The sequence below is a fragment of the Diabrotica virgifera genome, chromosome 6, assembly GCF_917563875.1.
Source record: "Diabrotica virgifera virgifera chromosome 6, PGI_DIABVI_V3a".
Taxonomy (NCBI): domain Eukaryota; kingdom Metazoa; phylum Arthropoda; class Insecta; order Coleoptera; family Chrysomelidae; genus Diabrotica; species Diabrotica virgifera.
The window spans coordinates 90,058,948-90,072,584 of NC_065448.1; the positions used below are offsets into that span (position 1 = coordinate 90,058,948).

A 13,637-nucleotide genomic window follows, 5' to 3' on the forward strand; every position below is an offset into this window, starting at 1 on the left:
ATACAAAATGTTATAAAAGAATTCTTCAATCTACAGCCACAAGAATTCTTTACAAAGGTTAAACAATCGGTTGGGGAAACAATGGACTATGTGCCTTATATACATACAGTATATCTGTATAGTAGTTATTTGTAGTTATGTTTACCTATACATTTTTTCTGGATCACCGATACGTTTCAATTGAGCAGGCCGAGTATGTATTGTAAAATGTCTATTGATTATATAACTCACAGCAGATGGTCCAAATATCCCTTAAAATTTTTATCAAAATACTTTGCGAAATAACAAAATATATCATTGATTTTCACTTCATCCAAAATAACGCTGTAATTGTATAATAATAAATATATACACAACATGCAATGATTCCTCTATGTAAATAGATTGTCTTAAACTCTCATACAACTCTACGTTACTACTAAAATTTTTAGGAGTATTGAACGAGAATATTTCACGGTATATGTGTAGTATACTATATAGATGAGAATATTGTCTTCAAATCTTTTTAAATTTAATAATATTAAGGCGTAGCTTTTTAACAAAGAACGCACATTATAAACCAAGAGTATATGTGTCAATCCCAATTCATTCTACGACGAGACGTGAAAGGCACGTGCCGTAGAACAATAGACGGCGCACGTCCCCGGTGTAAGCCCGTTCCATTGTACAATAAACTAGCCAATGCTTTTCATAGCAGACCATTCTCCAACGTGCCCGTGTGCCCAAGACAGCCGTGTCGTCCACGTCCCCGCCCTAAGATAAATCAGGCTAATAGTGCGCAGTGTGTACACTAAATGCCAACGTGGAAGATTTCCTTGGTGAATGGACCGATGGTTTTAAGTCGAATATGTTTTCAATAGACCAGACCTTCATGTTACTATTGGATAAAATTAATCTCTTTGTAAACCAGCCTATGACAGTGCGCTAGGACCACGCACAAAATAAGATTCATAAAAGCGAAAATGAGTGAGATATAAAGAATTGAAATACAAGTAAATTTTTCGTGTTTGAAGTCTTTAATAGGAGAATTATTATCTTTACTAAACCAACGCATATTACGGTTGTGTCCCAAAAACTGTCCCAAAAAGTATTGGTCTCAAAACAAACGGAGATAGAATGTCTAAGTAGAAATTGTAGAGTCACAAGTCGGTACAGAATAAAATGAAGATGATATTTAGACACGCATGGATATGAATCCCGATAAAATCGATCAAATAAAGGAAAAAGGACTATTCTGGTACAAACGTGTTAAAATATCGGAGTCTGGTTGCTGGAAGGACCAAATTACAGAATATAATCCGACAGAATAAAGAAAAGGACACCTCAATTGTTTAGAAATGAAGTACACGAGATCATGGAACAAAGATATCTAGAAGAAAGAGATTTCCAGGACAGACACAGTATAGAAGAACGGTTGGGAGAAATAATACAGCGAAAACAGCGGAAATCCTTATTTGCAGTATTATCTTCGGTTTTATAATATATTAACGCGTTCCAGTAAATATCTATGAATGAGGGTCACTAGGCTGCGAGATCCAATCTCTCACCATATTCATCTTTCATCGGCTGACTTCATTCACTCAGGAATCCCACGCAATAACCACATATCTAATTTAATTTTTATCCTATGGTGTTTAAACATTTGTGTTTTTGACTAGATCGTGCCCAGAAACATAAACCTAATAAAACATTTAGATCAAAGAAAGTCTGTGAGCCTGCTGAGCCATTAGCATGACGACTCGACTGCTCAGCACTATTGTTCATTAACATTGAACCTATAGGTAACTGTAATTTTAACTAGCAATTTTTTGTAACTTCATAAATTTAATGCGCTCAATTTTCTAAAAAGCGTTTAAGTACTGACACTGAATTATAAGCCATTGTGCGAACACGTGAAATAATCTGTCAAAACTTCCATACATTTTATTGTCGGCATTCTTTTACTTCTCTCTCCCCAATGGGCACCGTGGGTCTGAAATTCTTCTTTACATAACCATCACAGTTTGCGTCACAACATATTTCGTCGTTTTTGTTGTACTTCCTGATTTGTCTGAAGGCGTTCAACTGAAAACAAAGTAAATAAGAATGAGTTGACAAAGTTTGACTGATCTGAAAAAAATGCGGAAATTGTCTATTGCCTGAAAACATACATGGATATGAAATGAAAATGAGAGATATATTATACTTTGGAGTCCTGTGTGTTGCCCTGGGTAATATCCAGGAATATTTTAACGTCCATTATTATTATTAACAATATGTAGTACCATTTAAGATCTTGTAACATTTAAAGGGTTTTTACCCATAACTTTTTGGTGGCTCACGCATGCATGCCGCTGTAAGTATGAGCTCTGGAATTCTTAACCTTAGTCAACTTTTTACAACATTTTCCTTTCTTAATTAGGTTATACTTATTATTTTAGGGCCTTTAATGATGATGGATTATTTGTTAATCCAAAAACGTTTTGTTAATGTGATGTAACCCTTATTGGGTCTTTTAAATATTTCTTTTACAAAGGATCCAGTAATTTTTTTTTATTATATTTAAATTCATTCAGAAACGACCATCAACCTCTTAAGTACGGTTCACCCTTAAGTACTATATTATCGATCGCTGTGTAAAATAAATGCATTATTTTACATGCGAGAATTCACGAATATGAAGAGTACGATACCATGCTTTAGGCTAGGACACCATCCTTTGGTCTCCGTAGTGAACGCACCCTTAGATGTATATATTAGGCCTGGATCCCGCGTACCCAAAAAATTTGATTAATAGCAAACTGAAAATTTGTTAATAGCTTAACGGTGTCTAGTCGGACAAACTTTGATGTGCGGGAACACTGGAACAGGGGAAGTTTTAATTGTGGAACAGGTTAAAAATTTGGAACGTCAGACTACGAAAACGTCCCATGTATTTTGTCCGACAGAACATCCAATTGATTTGTTACCCTTCCATTAAACTCTCATGCAAAAATCACATTTGCCAAAAATAAGATAAACCCAAACAACATAAAAGACATAAATAATAACTTATATGCATTCAGTTCCCTTAATTTTTCTAACTAGCTTCAACTAGCCTGTATTTTGTGTCTGTCTGTGATTTAAGTTTCATGTTAGCATCGGGGGGCGGGGAATTTCACAATTTTCCGTCCCCGTATATCCGTCACTGGGAACTGGTGAATATGAACAAGTAAGTCAGTTATTCCTAAATTATTATAAAAACGCTAAAGATGTGGTAAACGATACTACTCGCGACATCTATGCTACAAAGGAGTAACTAAACGTAGTCTAGTGCGCAGAACACTACGTTACAATGGGTCATACCCAACTCATCGAAAGCGAATTCATCGAATACGAACTCCTATATAACGAAAAAGCATACGCAGCAAACCGTCTACGACCCTATTCATATACATACCAACTCGTATACATATTAATGTGAATATAAGTATGTATATGAAATGTCCAGTTGCTGAGGAGGGCTCTCGATGATGTGCCTATATACGATTCGAGTGTATATACTAAATATCTTTCGATCAGTTGGGATTGGATGAGTTGCGCCGCAGCCCTTTCTACCTATTTTGGTCTTATGACGTAGAGATGGCAGTACAGGTTAAACGTTTAGTCCAGAGAAATAAGATTTTTCTCGTGACACATTCCCCTCCAGGCCGAAACCAAATTTTTTGAGTAGTATGGAATCTATACTAATAACCTATATGTTTCCTGCAGCCGATTTTGATGATATACATAGTTATAAACAAATGAAGATCAAAAAAGGTAAATTTTCGCTTTTTTCGACTATTACCAAAAAGTTAAGCATTTTAAACAAATTTGAGAGTAAGAAACTTAAAAATCGTATAAAAAGATTTAATCTATCCTTATTGGTTGCTTAGAAAATTGCAAAATAAATCATAAATTTTGAGTTTTTATAAATATTCATACATAACTTATGTAATAAATTAATTTAGAGCCTTCTTATTACACGGAATTCTGAGACTTCTGGTGCTTAAATCATACCCTAAATTGGAAAGCAATTGGTCGAATAGTTTAAAAGTTATTTAATTTGTTTATCCCAAATTCATTTTTTTTGCAACACTATAAGTAAGAAAATTATGAGGTTAGAGTAATACTTCGGACAGTTTATGAAAGAAGAAAATTCATACTAAAAAAATGACAGAAAGTAATTTTAAATAGTGGAAAATTATTTTGCAAAAACATGTCGATTTTTTGATTACTTATAAACAATTAGAATAACTTTTTAACCGTTACCCGTGGAAAAATTATTTTTTCATATTTAGAAAGACTGAATTTTTATACACATTTAGAAAGAAAAACAATTGTCCTAGGACAATTAGGGAGGAAGTTAGCCCCCCCCCCGTTTTTTAAATTCACATGTTCTTGCAAAATTATTTTGAAATATTTAGAATTTTTTTTGTATTTTTTTTAATTAAATTGATAGTGTAAATTTTCTTCTTTCATAAACTATCCAAAGTGTTACTGTAACTTCATCATTTTCTGACTTATAGTGTTGCAAAAAAAATTAATGTGGTATAAACAAATTAAATAACTTTTAAACTATTTGACCAATTGCTTTGAAATTTAGGGTATAATTTAAGCACCAGAAGTCTCGGAATTCCGTGTGATAAGAAGGTTCTAAGTTAATTTTTACATAAGTTATGAATATTTATAAAAACTCAAAATTTATGATTTATTTTGTAATTTTCTAAGCAACCAATAAGGATAGACATATTCACCGAACGCCATATTGAAGGTTTTTATACGATTTTTAAGTTTCTTACTCTCAAATTTGTTTAAAATGCTTAACTTTTTGGTAATAGACGAAAAAAAGCGAAAATTTAACGTTTTTTGATCTTAATTTGTTTATAACTATGTATATCATCAAAATCGTCTGCAGGAAACATAGAGGTTATTATTATAGATGTCCATACTGCTCAAAAAATTTGGTTTCGGCCTGGAGGGGGTTGTGTCACCAACAGGACATTTTTTTCCTTATTTCTCTAAACTATTTATATTTTATCTCATACAGAAGTAAAAAAGTTCAATTTGTATATGTACTGGTATAAAATAGTTTGTTAAAAAACTTCTTAAAATGTCATCCAAATGGACTGAACTATAGTATACAGCCAGCTACTGGGATTTTCCCATTGATGTTATATTTTATATTTTTATACAGAGAGGATCTAAAGTATGGAATAAATTCATATTCTCTAAAAGATTTTTATTTTTAAATTACAATTATTTGGCATACATTTTATATTAGTGACGTCATCCATCTGAGCGTGATGAAGTAATCCATGATTTTTTAAAATGGGAATAGGGGTCGTGTGGCACCTCATTACAAAATACATTGTACGGCTGTCATTAAATAGAAAAAAAGAATGTGTGTGTACTTTGTACGCACGTAAGAAGTTATACTTCTATTATATTTTATAATTTCAACGAAATAAATATACTTAACAGTTACAATACCAAAAATTAACTAAAATTACCAAAAATTAACCAAAACTTAACAATACCAAAAAAAATGAATATGAATATGAATCATCCGGGATTCGAACCCGCGATCTCTCGATCTCTGGTCCAATGCTATACCAACCAAGCTATGAAGCCCCGTGCTATTGACGTGTCGGATATAATTACACATCACGGTGACAAATACATCAAAGTGAAGTATAAAAATAGATATTTTATTATCTTACGCCCGAGGAAGACAAATCCAAAAACACAAAAATTATAATAAATAATACATTTACTAAGAACACTATAATAAGAACATTTACTAAGAATCTATAAAGCAGCAATTAGACCTATATTGACATACACGACCTATTGACCTAAACAACAGATATGAAAATACTCCGACGAATATCAGGGAAAAGTCTGTTGGATAGGGAGAGAAACGAAAACATAAGAAGAACATGCAATGTAGAAGATATAAATGGATGGGTGACAAAACGGAAACAGGAGTGGAACGAACACCAGTGGCGTAGCCAGGGAAGGGGCCCAAGGGAGCCGCCCCCCCGAAATTTATATTTAAACATTGTAGAAATCATAAAAAACTAAGTTTTACGGGTATTGACTTACGGTTTAGTTGTATTAAATCTTGTACGTAAAACAACGTGCTTCACACATCTTATTTAACAGTGTACACGTATTATTGCATTCATAAATAAAGAGTTGCAGTTATTATAAAGTAACAGTGTGACATCTTGAATGCGGAGTGGGAGTTATGGAAAAGCCACTGGAAGATTGCCCAGGTTACGCCTAAAACTGCTTGTTCCACCGTTGCTAAAGTCTACCCGTTATTAGTCGGCCGGAGAAGTTCGGAAGAAATAATACGATATTTCCTTCACCTGAGCTTTATTTTAAGAACTTTACTTTACTTATACAAAAAATACAACAACTGAAAACGTGAACAACAAACATTTCTGTCTTGGAAAAAGAGATTGACTTTTTGAGGTTATGATAGTCTTCTTCTTTTTTACATAATGCTTCACAGGTGATCCGCGGCGCGAAATCAATCCGAATTTGATTTTCTAACAGTGCTACTTCAGTGCTAAAGGCTTTGAAGGACGAAGATGATGCTTTTCCTAACATGAAGATTCTGCTTGGTATATTGGCAGTCCTCCCTGTCACAACAGCATCAGTTGAAAGGTAAATTATTATACAATATTTCCTATAAACTTTGATGAGTTGACTTTGAACTATAAATAGTTAATATCGTTCTTTTTAGTTCTTCTAGTAATATGTTTTCTTCATTGTAATTTATTGAAGTTGTAACAATTTTTAATAATACTAGACAGCTTGTCAGTAATATTACTCATTACTTCACTTTAAAGTTCAAAATATTCCAGCTTTTTTTAATTTTCCAGATCATTTTCAACACTGAAAAGACTGAAGACCTATTTAAGAAATTCAATAGGTGAAGAAAGGCTCACTTCCCTTGCACTCTTATCCATACATCGAGATTTGCAAGTGAAGACAGAAGAAATCATCTGCCAATACACAAGAACTCCAAGAAGGTTGCAGTTCCATTAGTAGGGCACATCTTCATATGTATTACCATTTCAGGATTGTATTGAAAGTAAACTTGCTAATTTTGTGCACATAATAAATGTTATGAACGCATAAAAAATTGTATTGAGTTTTGAAACCTTTCTATGAACATTACTTGTAATATTTATGGGTTTTGATCTGTTAAAATATGAGTATTTTTCAATAAGAAAGTGGTAGAGTATACAGTATGAGAGAGCATCAATCAAATTATGACTCAAGGATCATTAACATACAACTTTACATCTTTCCTAAAGTTTTAATCAACAAAATAAAATGTCGTTGATTTTTCCTTTTCGAGAGGAATTGAAAACTATAATAAAGTTATTTGTAACCTAAGATTTTGATGCTTAAATGAGTCCCAAACGCCTATTTCAAGGTCTAATTTTCAAAAAATTTTCGGGGGTGGACCCCCCTTTTGCCTGGGGGTATTCCATACCCCCAGACCCTCCGGTGCCCCCCAAAGCCAATTCCTGGCTACGCCACTGACGAACACATTAGTAGAATGGCAGAGGATAGGATATTACGAATAGCACGAGATAAGTCACCAAATGGACGAAGAAGTATTGGCAGACCAAGAAAAGATGGGGCGATAAATTAAACAATTTAGGAGGCTAATATTGAAGAAGAAACGGGCTTTAAAGCCTACATAAAAGAAGGAAGAAGAAGAAGAAGAAGATTAATAACACTAATATATTCTTTTAATGACTTATTTGCGCTGATACATACATAATTTGAAAGATTAGCAACGCGTCTGTCCCTGTCCCTGACCCTGTGTCTGCGCATGCGCCAGGGAATTATAAAGTTTCAACCCCGATCGTAAAGAAATATAACTTCAATAATAAAAGTTTCCATTGGGGTTCGAACCCGCTTATCAGCGCAGTTAGTATTGAAATTCATTCACCTTAAACTTTTACCCACGGAGACCATGTGTCATCATGTGCGAATATCCACTAATTAAACGGATTCAACTTTTGACGGTTCTGAATTTAACCAAATTATTTTGATTTTGAATTGAAATTATTTAGAATTGAAAGAAATATTAGAGTACAACAAAACATAGAGTAAGAAAACAATATATTAGGTGAATATTGATAGAAATTTTGATGGTAATCAAATTATGTAAATCAAAGCATTACATACTATTTTAGTAGGTTCTTTTTAAATTTTCCAAATAGGTAGGTCCTACCTATGAAATTTTTTATTAGTATACTAAAACATTTACAATTATTACGTAACTGTCGCTTTTAAAAACTATTTAAAAAGTCACTACAATATTATAAACTTGCATTTTTCTCTACCATCACAACAATAAAAACTATTATACACAACATTGATTTGTTTATCCAAAATCTCCATATTGAACAATTATTTACAGATGATTTTAACACCCAATCAGATCCCGTATAATACCATAATCCCGTTTATACCATACTGTCTGTGCGTATGCGCGCAGAATTATGAAATTTTACTCTCAATCGCGCCTAAAGAAGTATAACTTCAAAAACAATGTTTTTTTTTTCAGAAATAAACATGTCTTTTCGCTTAAATTAAATCACAAACTGGCTCCCACCTACCTCTTGGCAGTTTGAACATTTAATTTAAGCGAAAAACAATGTTTATTTGCCAGATAAACATTTTTTTTATTTTCTGACGACAATAGAATGTATTTTGAGTTAAATAAATTGCATAGGTACATTCTTCTTTTTTCGTCAATTAATTTAATTCAAAAATTATTATTTTGGCCACCCTGTACAAATATTGATATTAATGTTTATATTACTGTATAGAGAATTGAACACCCTTTCAAATGAGGTGCCACACGACACCTATTACCATTTTAAAAAATCATCGATTACGTCACCACGCTCAGATGGTTGACGTCACTAGTATGAAATATATGCCAAAAAATTGTAATTTGAAAATAAAAATCGACCAGTTTCGGGATTTTTCTCTAAAGTCGTCCATTTTAGAGAAAATGAATTTATTCCATAATTTAGATCCTCTCTGTATACAAATTAATTATTGATGTTTATTGCCAGTAAACAACGATGCAAAAATACTCCCAGTAAATCATTATTAATTTGTTTAAATTATGTAATTTTATGCATAATAGATGTAGCAAAGTAGTTTATAGAACTTCAGTTAGTTGATATAGTTTGCCCACAGATGTCGATGTAATTGGAACAACGTCCATTGTGATTTTGTTTAAACCTCCAGCGGACGGGCAAAATAAAATTACATTGTATTTCCATATGAGTGCGGCCTGCCAGGTTCTTCTTCTTCTTCTTCTTCTTCTTCTTCTTCTTCTTCTTCTTCTTCTTCCTCTTCTTCTTCTTCTTCTTCTTCTTCTTCTTCTTCTTCTTCTTCTTCTTCTTCTTCTTCTTGTACCGTCTTCTAACGAAGGTTGGCGATCACTTCTTTAACCGCTTCTCTATCTTTTGTAACGTGAAATATCTGTTCAACACTGAGGTTAGTCCATTCTCTGATATTACTCAGCCAGGGCCTATTTTACCACTATACCCATGATGCACCTGCCTCGGGCCCGTATTTAAATGGGGCCCGGAAAGATTACCAAACAAAACATGTTTATTACAATAACAAAACAAATTTTAAAAATTCTTGGTGGGTAGGAAAAAAGTGGATAGGCGCAAACTTTCGGCTTCAATGCTCTTTAAATGCATTAATTTTTTCGAATCCTCAAAAAACTAATAAATATTTCAATTAAAGAAATAGAGATTATTTTTGTGACGTAAAAGTGACTATCCGCGTGAAGAAACTAAACTTCTATTTAACTGATACCAAAAATTTAGATAAACTATTTAGGTATTGTAGGTTTTTCTCATTAGTTGTTTTTATGTAAATATTTTAATGGATGTCCAGACTTAATATAATTACTCAGCAATTGCAAGCTGAAATTTTCCTTATGTTTATAGAAGAGTTTCATGATTTTCATTATTGGAAGATTTTCATATTTTTTTAACAGATTTTTTTAAGTTATTTTGATTAACACTTCCTTTCGATTTTTTTTTTCATAATTGAATGCTGAATTTTTTTTGATACCGACTTTTTTATTTCAATTTTTTAATATCGGTCGAATTTTAGTATAAATATTTTATAATAAAGTACAATAAAGACAATTTAGACAATATAAACCAACTCTTGTCAAGGAAAAGGTACAAAATGAAAATTAGAAGATATTAGCATACCCATTTCGTGTTTTGAAACTAACTGGATCTCACCTAGACTGAGTAGGTATATCAGATCAGACAGGAATTTAGGAATGCAAGATGTAGAAGATTTTTTAAGCGCACAACTATCCATTTTGTCTTTTTGGAACAAACCTTCTCACGACTAAGGACGTGCAAAAGGACCGGAAGCAAATTCAAGGGTATAAAGTTGCGAAAAACTACCCATCGAGTGGGTAGGGGTTAGAAAATGAAAATACAATTTCTTGAGTATAGATTTTCGCGAGTCATAAGGAAAGAAATAACTAAGAATAGACGATGTTTGATAATTAGTGAAATAAATTGTATATATTTGTAAATTTTGTTTATATATTTTTTTGTAAAAATTTGTATAAATCTATACATATAACGTAATCAGTTGATGATGATAGTAAGAAAATTTTCTTCTCTTCGGGGAGGAAAAAGGAAGCACGGTACGTGGCTCAGAAAATTTTCTTTTCTAAGGGGGATGATATAATGGTATTTATCTCATTATTTAGATATTTTAGAAATCCTTAAATTAACTAAAGTATTCGTTAGATATTTATTTATAAAACAATAAACATGACGCATATTTGTTATAATAATGGCAAAGTAGAACACCTTAGTTAAAGTCCACGTTTTGCTTAGATCAACAAGGTCGATTATTCATTTTGACACACTAACGAGAATATATACAAACATATTTACAAAACGAAGTATTTGATAAATATGGGATCACGATCAGATTTGAGTCATTAGTGGGCCAGTAGAGTTAGTTAGTTAGGTTTGGGAGGTTGCTGCCGTTAGAGCAGAATAATGTTCTATCCTATCAACTGAATACATTTATATGGTATTAATTTAACCAAATAAAGGAGTGATGAGTACATAGTGTATTCCTGATATCAACCCCATCACCAGAGCAGTTAAATCATCACGTACCACCATATGCTAATTTCTAAAATCATTCAAAAGGTGCGTATTAAATAAAATTGTGGTGTGTGCTCTCATTGTTACTGATACCTATAATAGTCCATTGACTCACGGTTTTTTCTGAAAATTTTAACGAACCGCTTGAATTGACATGAAATTTGGCATACACATAAATAATAACATGTCAAAGAAGAAAAGTGAATTTTGCCGATTTGTGCTTTTTCCCTGGAGGTGAGTTCCACCCCTCCTCAGGTGTGAAAAAATAAGTTCAAAATAAGTCCGGAAATGGATAAACTGACGAATTCTAAGCAACTTTTGTTCTATAGCATTTTTTCACTAAGTTAATACTTATGTAGTGTTATTATTTTAGTTATTCATCATCATCAGTAGCTCGACAATTATTTTCGGTCCTGGCTTGTTCTAGGATTTTCCGCCATTGTGTTTTGTTCCTTGCTTTGTTTTTTCAGTTGGTAATCTTAAGTGTTTCCAGATCTTGTTCCACTTGTTCCATGTATCTAAGTTTGGGTATTCCCTTTGATCTTCTCCCTACTGGTGTCTGCCTCATTATATGTTTTGGTGTTTCAGTCTTCAACATCCGTTCAACATGGCCCATCCAGTGCAGACGTCTGATCTTTATGGATGTTATGACGTCGGGTTCGTTGTATGCTGCGTAAGGGGGTTGTTTCTCTGGTATCCGTTTTATGCAGTATAATTCCATCATATATAGTGGATCTGTTTTTTTTTTAACTTTTCTTTGAAGAAGTCTGTTATTATTTCAGTTATTTGCAGTAAATTTTCGAGTAAATATGTTCATTTTTGAACAAAAAAAAAAACGTTTTTAGACGGTTTTTTGCAAATGACTAAAAAAGTAAGTATTTTATCGAAAAAACATTCTTATCAAAAATATAAGTGTAGCTCATGCATAAGTGAAAAAAATGGTGTATGTATGAATTCTAGAGAGCAAGTCCAGCCTTGCTGTCTCTAACTACAGTGGAGAGTGATCATTCTCAAAACTAAAATTAATTAAAAATCGCCTTCGGTCTATGATGGGCCAAGAGCGTTTCATCACTCTATAATAAGCATTAAACACGATGTCTTAAAGGAACTAAATAGATATGTCAGACATAATTAAGGAATTTTCAATTCAAAAATCTAAAAAATACCCAGACTTTAACCATACATTGTACAATATTTATTTTTAATATTTTACGGTAACAAGTTACACCTCTTTTATTTTTTATTATTTAAAAATATATTTATAAATGTAGATCAACATTTTTTTTTATTTTTAAAAGGGAAAACTCTATACTTGGGTGTATACCATAGCTATAACAAAATTTTTTTAATGGTAGGAGGTAGGGTCCCACACCAATTCTGCCCAGGGGCCCCCACTGCCTTAAATCCGGCTCTGAGCAGAACACCTATTTAGAATAGCTCGAGACAGAGACAGTTTTGCCATGTTAATCCCCAACGTCAAGGGGACTTGATAGGGCACGTTAAGAAGAAGAAGCAATTTTTTGAAATGCAGATCTTGCTTTCTCTATCCTACATTTGATTTCTAGGGAATGGTCCCAATTATATGCCAATGATAAATTATGTTCCAATGCTTTTATAAATTTTACTATCATTTGGCGAAAATCCTAAGTCACTAAACTGTCGACACGTCACAAGTCTTATTTAAGCAATTTATCAGCCTACCCTAACCACGATATTTTTCTATGGATCTATCTATACCTATATTATATCTCTGAATGCAACACCGTCTTTAATTTTATCAATATTCATGTGTATAAGGCTGCAACTTTTTGTAATCTTCTAATACATACTTTTATTTTTTTATCGTGATTGAGTTTTATCTTTTGTAGAAAACGTGGGCTGGGCAGTTTTATTTATTATACTCATATGTATTCAAACGGTCATCATCATCATTCTGTTTGCCTTATCCCTATGCGGGGTCGGCTTCCTTAATTGCATTTCTCCACTCAATTCTATCTTGGGTCATATCAATGTTAATCCCCTTTACCAACATGTTCTGCCTTATCGTTTTCCCCAGGTCTTCTTTGGTCTTCCTCTCCTACTCCTTCCAGGAATCTGCACTTTAGCTATTCTTCGGATTAACGTCTCGACGTTGAACATGACCAAACCATCTTGACCTATACTCTCTCATTTTGGCATCAATTGGTGCCACACCTAGACTTCCCCTAATATACTCATTTCTAATTTTATCCTTCTTTGTCACTCGACTCATCCATCTAAACATTCTCATTTCCGCCACATGCATTCGTTGTTCCTCTTTCTTTTCCACTGCCCAACATTCAGTTCCGTTCAGCCGGTCTTATGGCTGTTTTATAGAATTTTCCCTTCAGCTTCATTGGAATTTTTCTGTCACACAACACACCCCTCGCTTCTTTTCACTTCATCCAT

The 13,637-nt window shown here is 33.0% G+C and overlaps 1 protein-coding gene across 1 annotated transcript in view; it reads right to left on the reverse strand.

The window, feature by feature from the left end:
* Window positions 1-1,328: 1,328 nt before the first annotated feature.
* Window positions 1,329-13,637, reverse strand: part of LOC114326889 (carbonic anhydrase) — a 471,397-nt gene continuing 459,088 nt past the window's right edge. Inside the window, exon 7 of the mRNA XM_028275344.2 lies at window positions 1,329-2,064. Within this exon, the coding sequence (XP_028131145.2) occupies window positions 1,924-2,064 (141 nt within the window). The 3' untranslated portion in view covers window positions 1,329-1,923. The remainder of the gene's footprint in view (window positions 2,065-13,637) is intronic.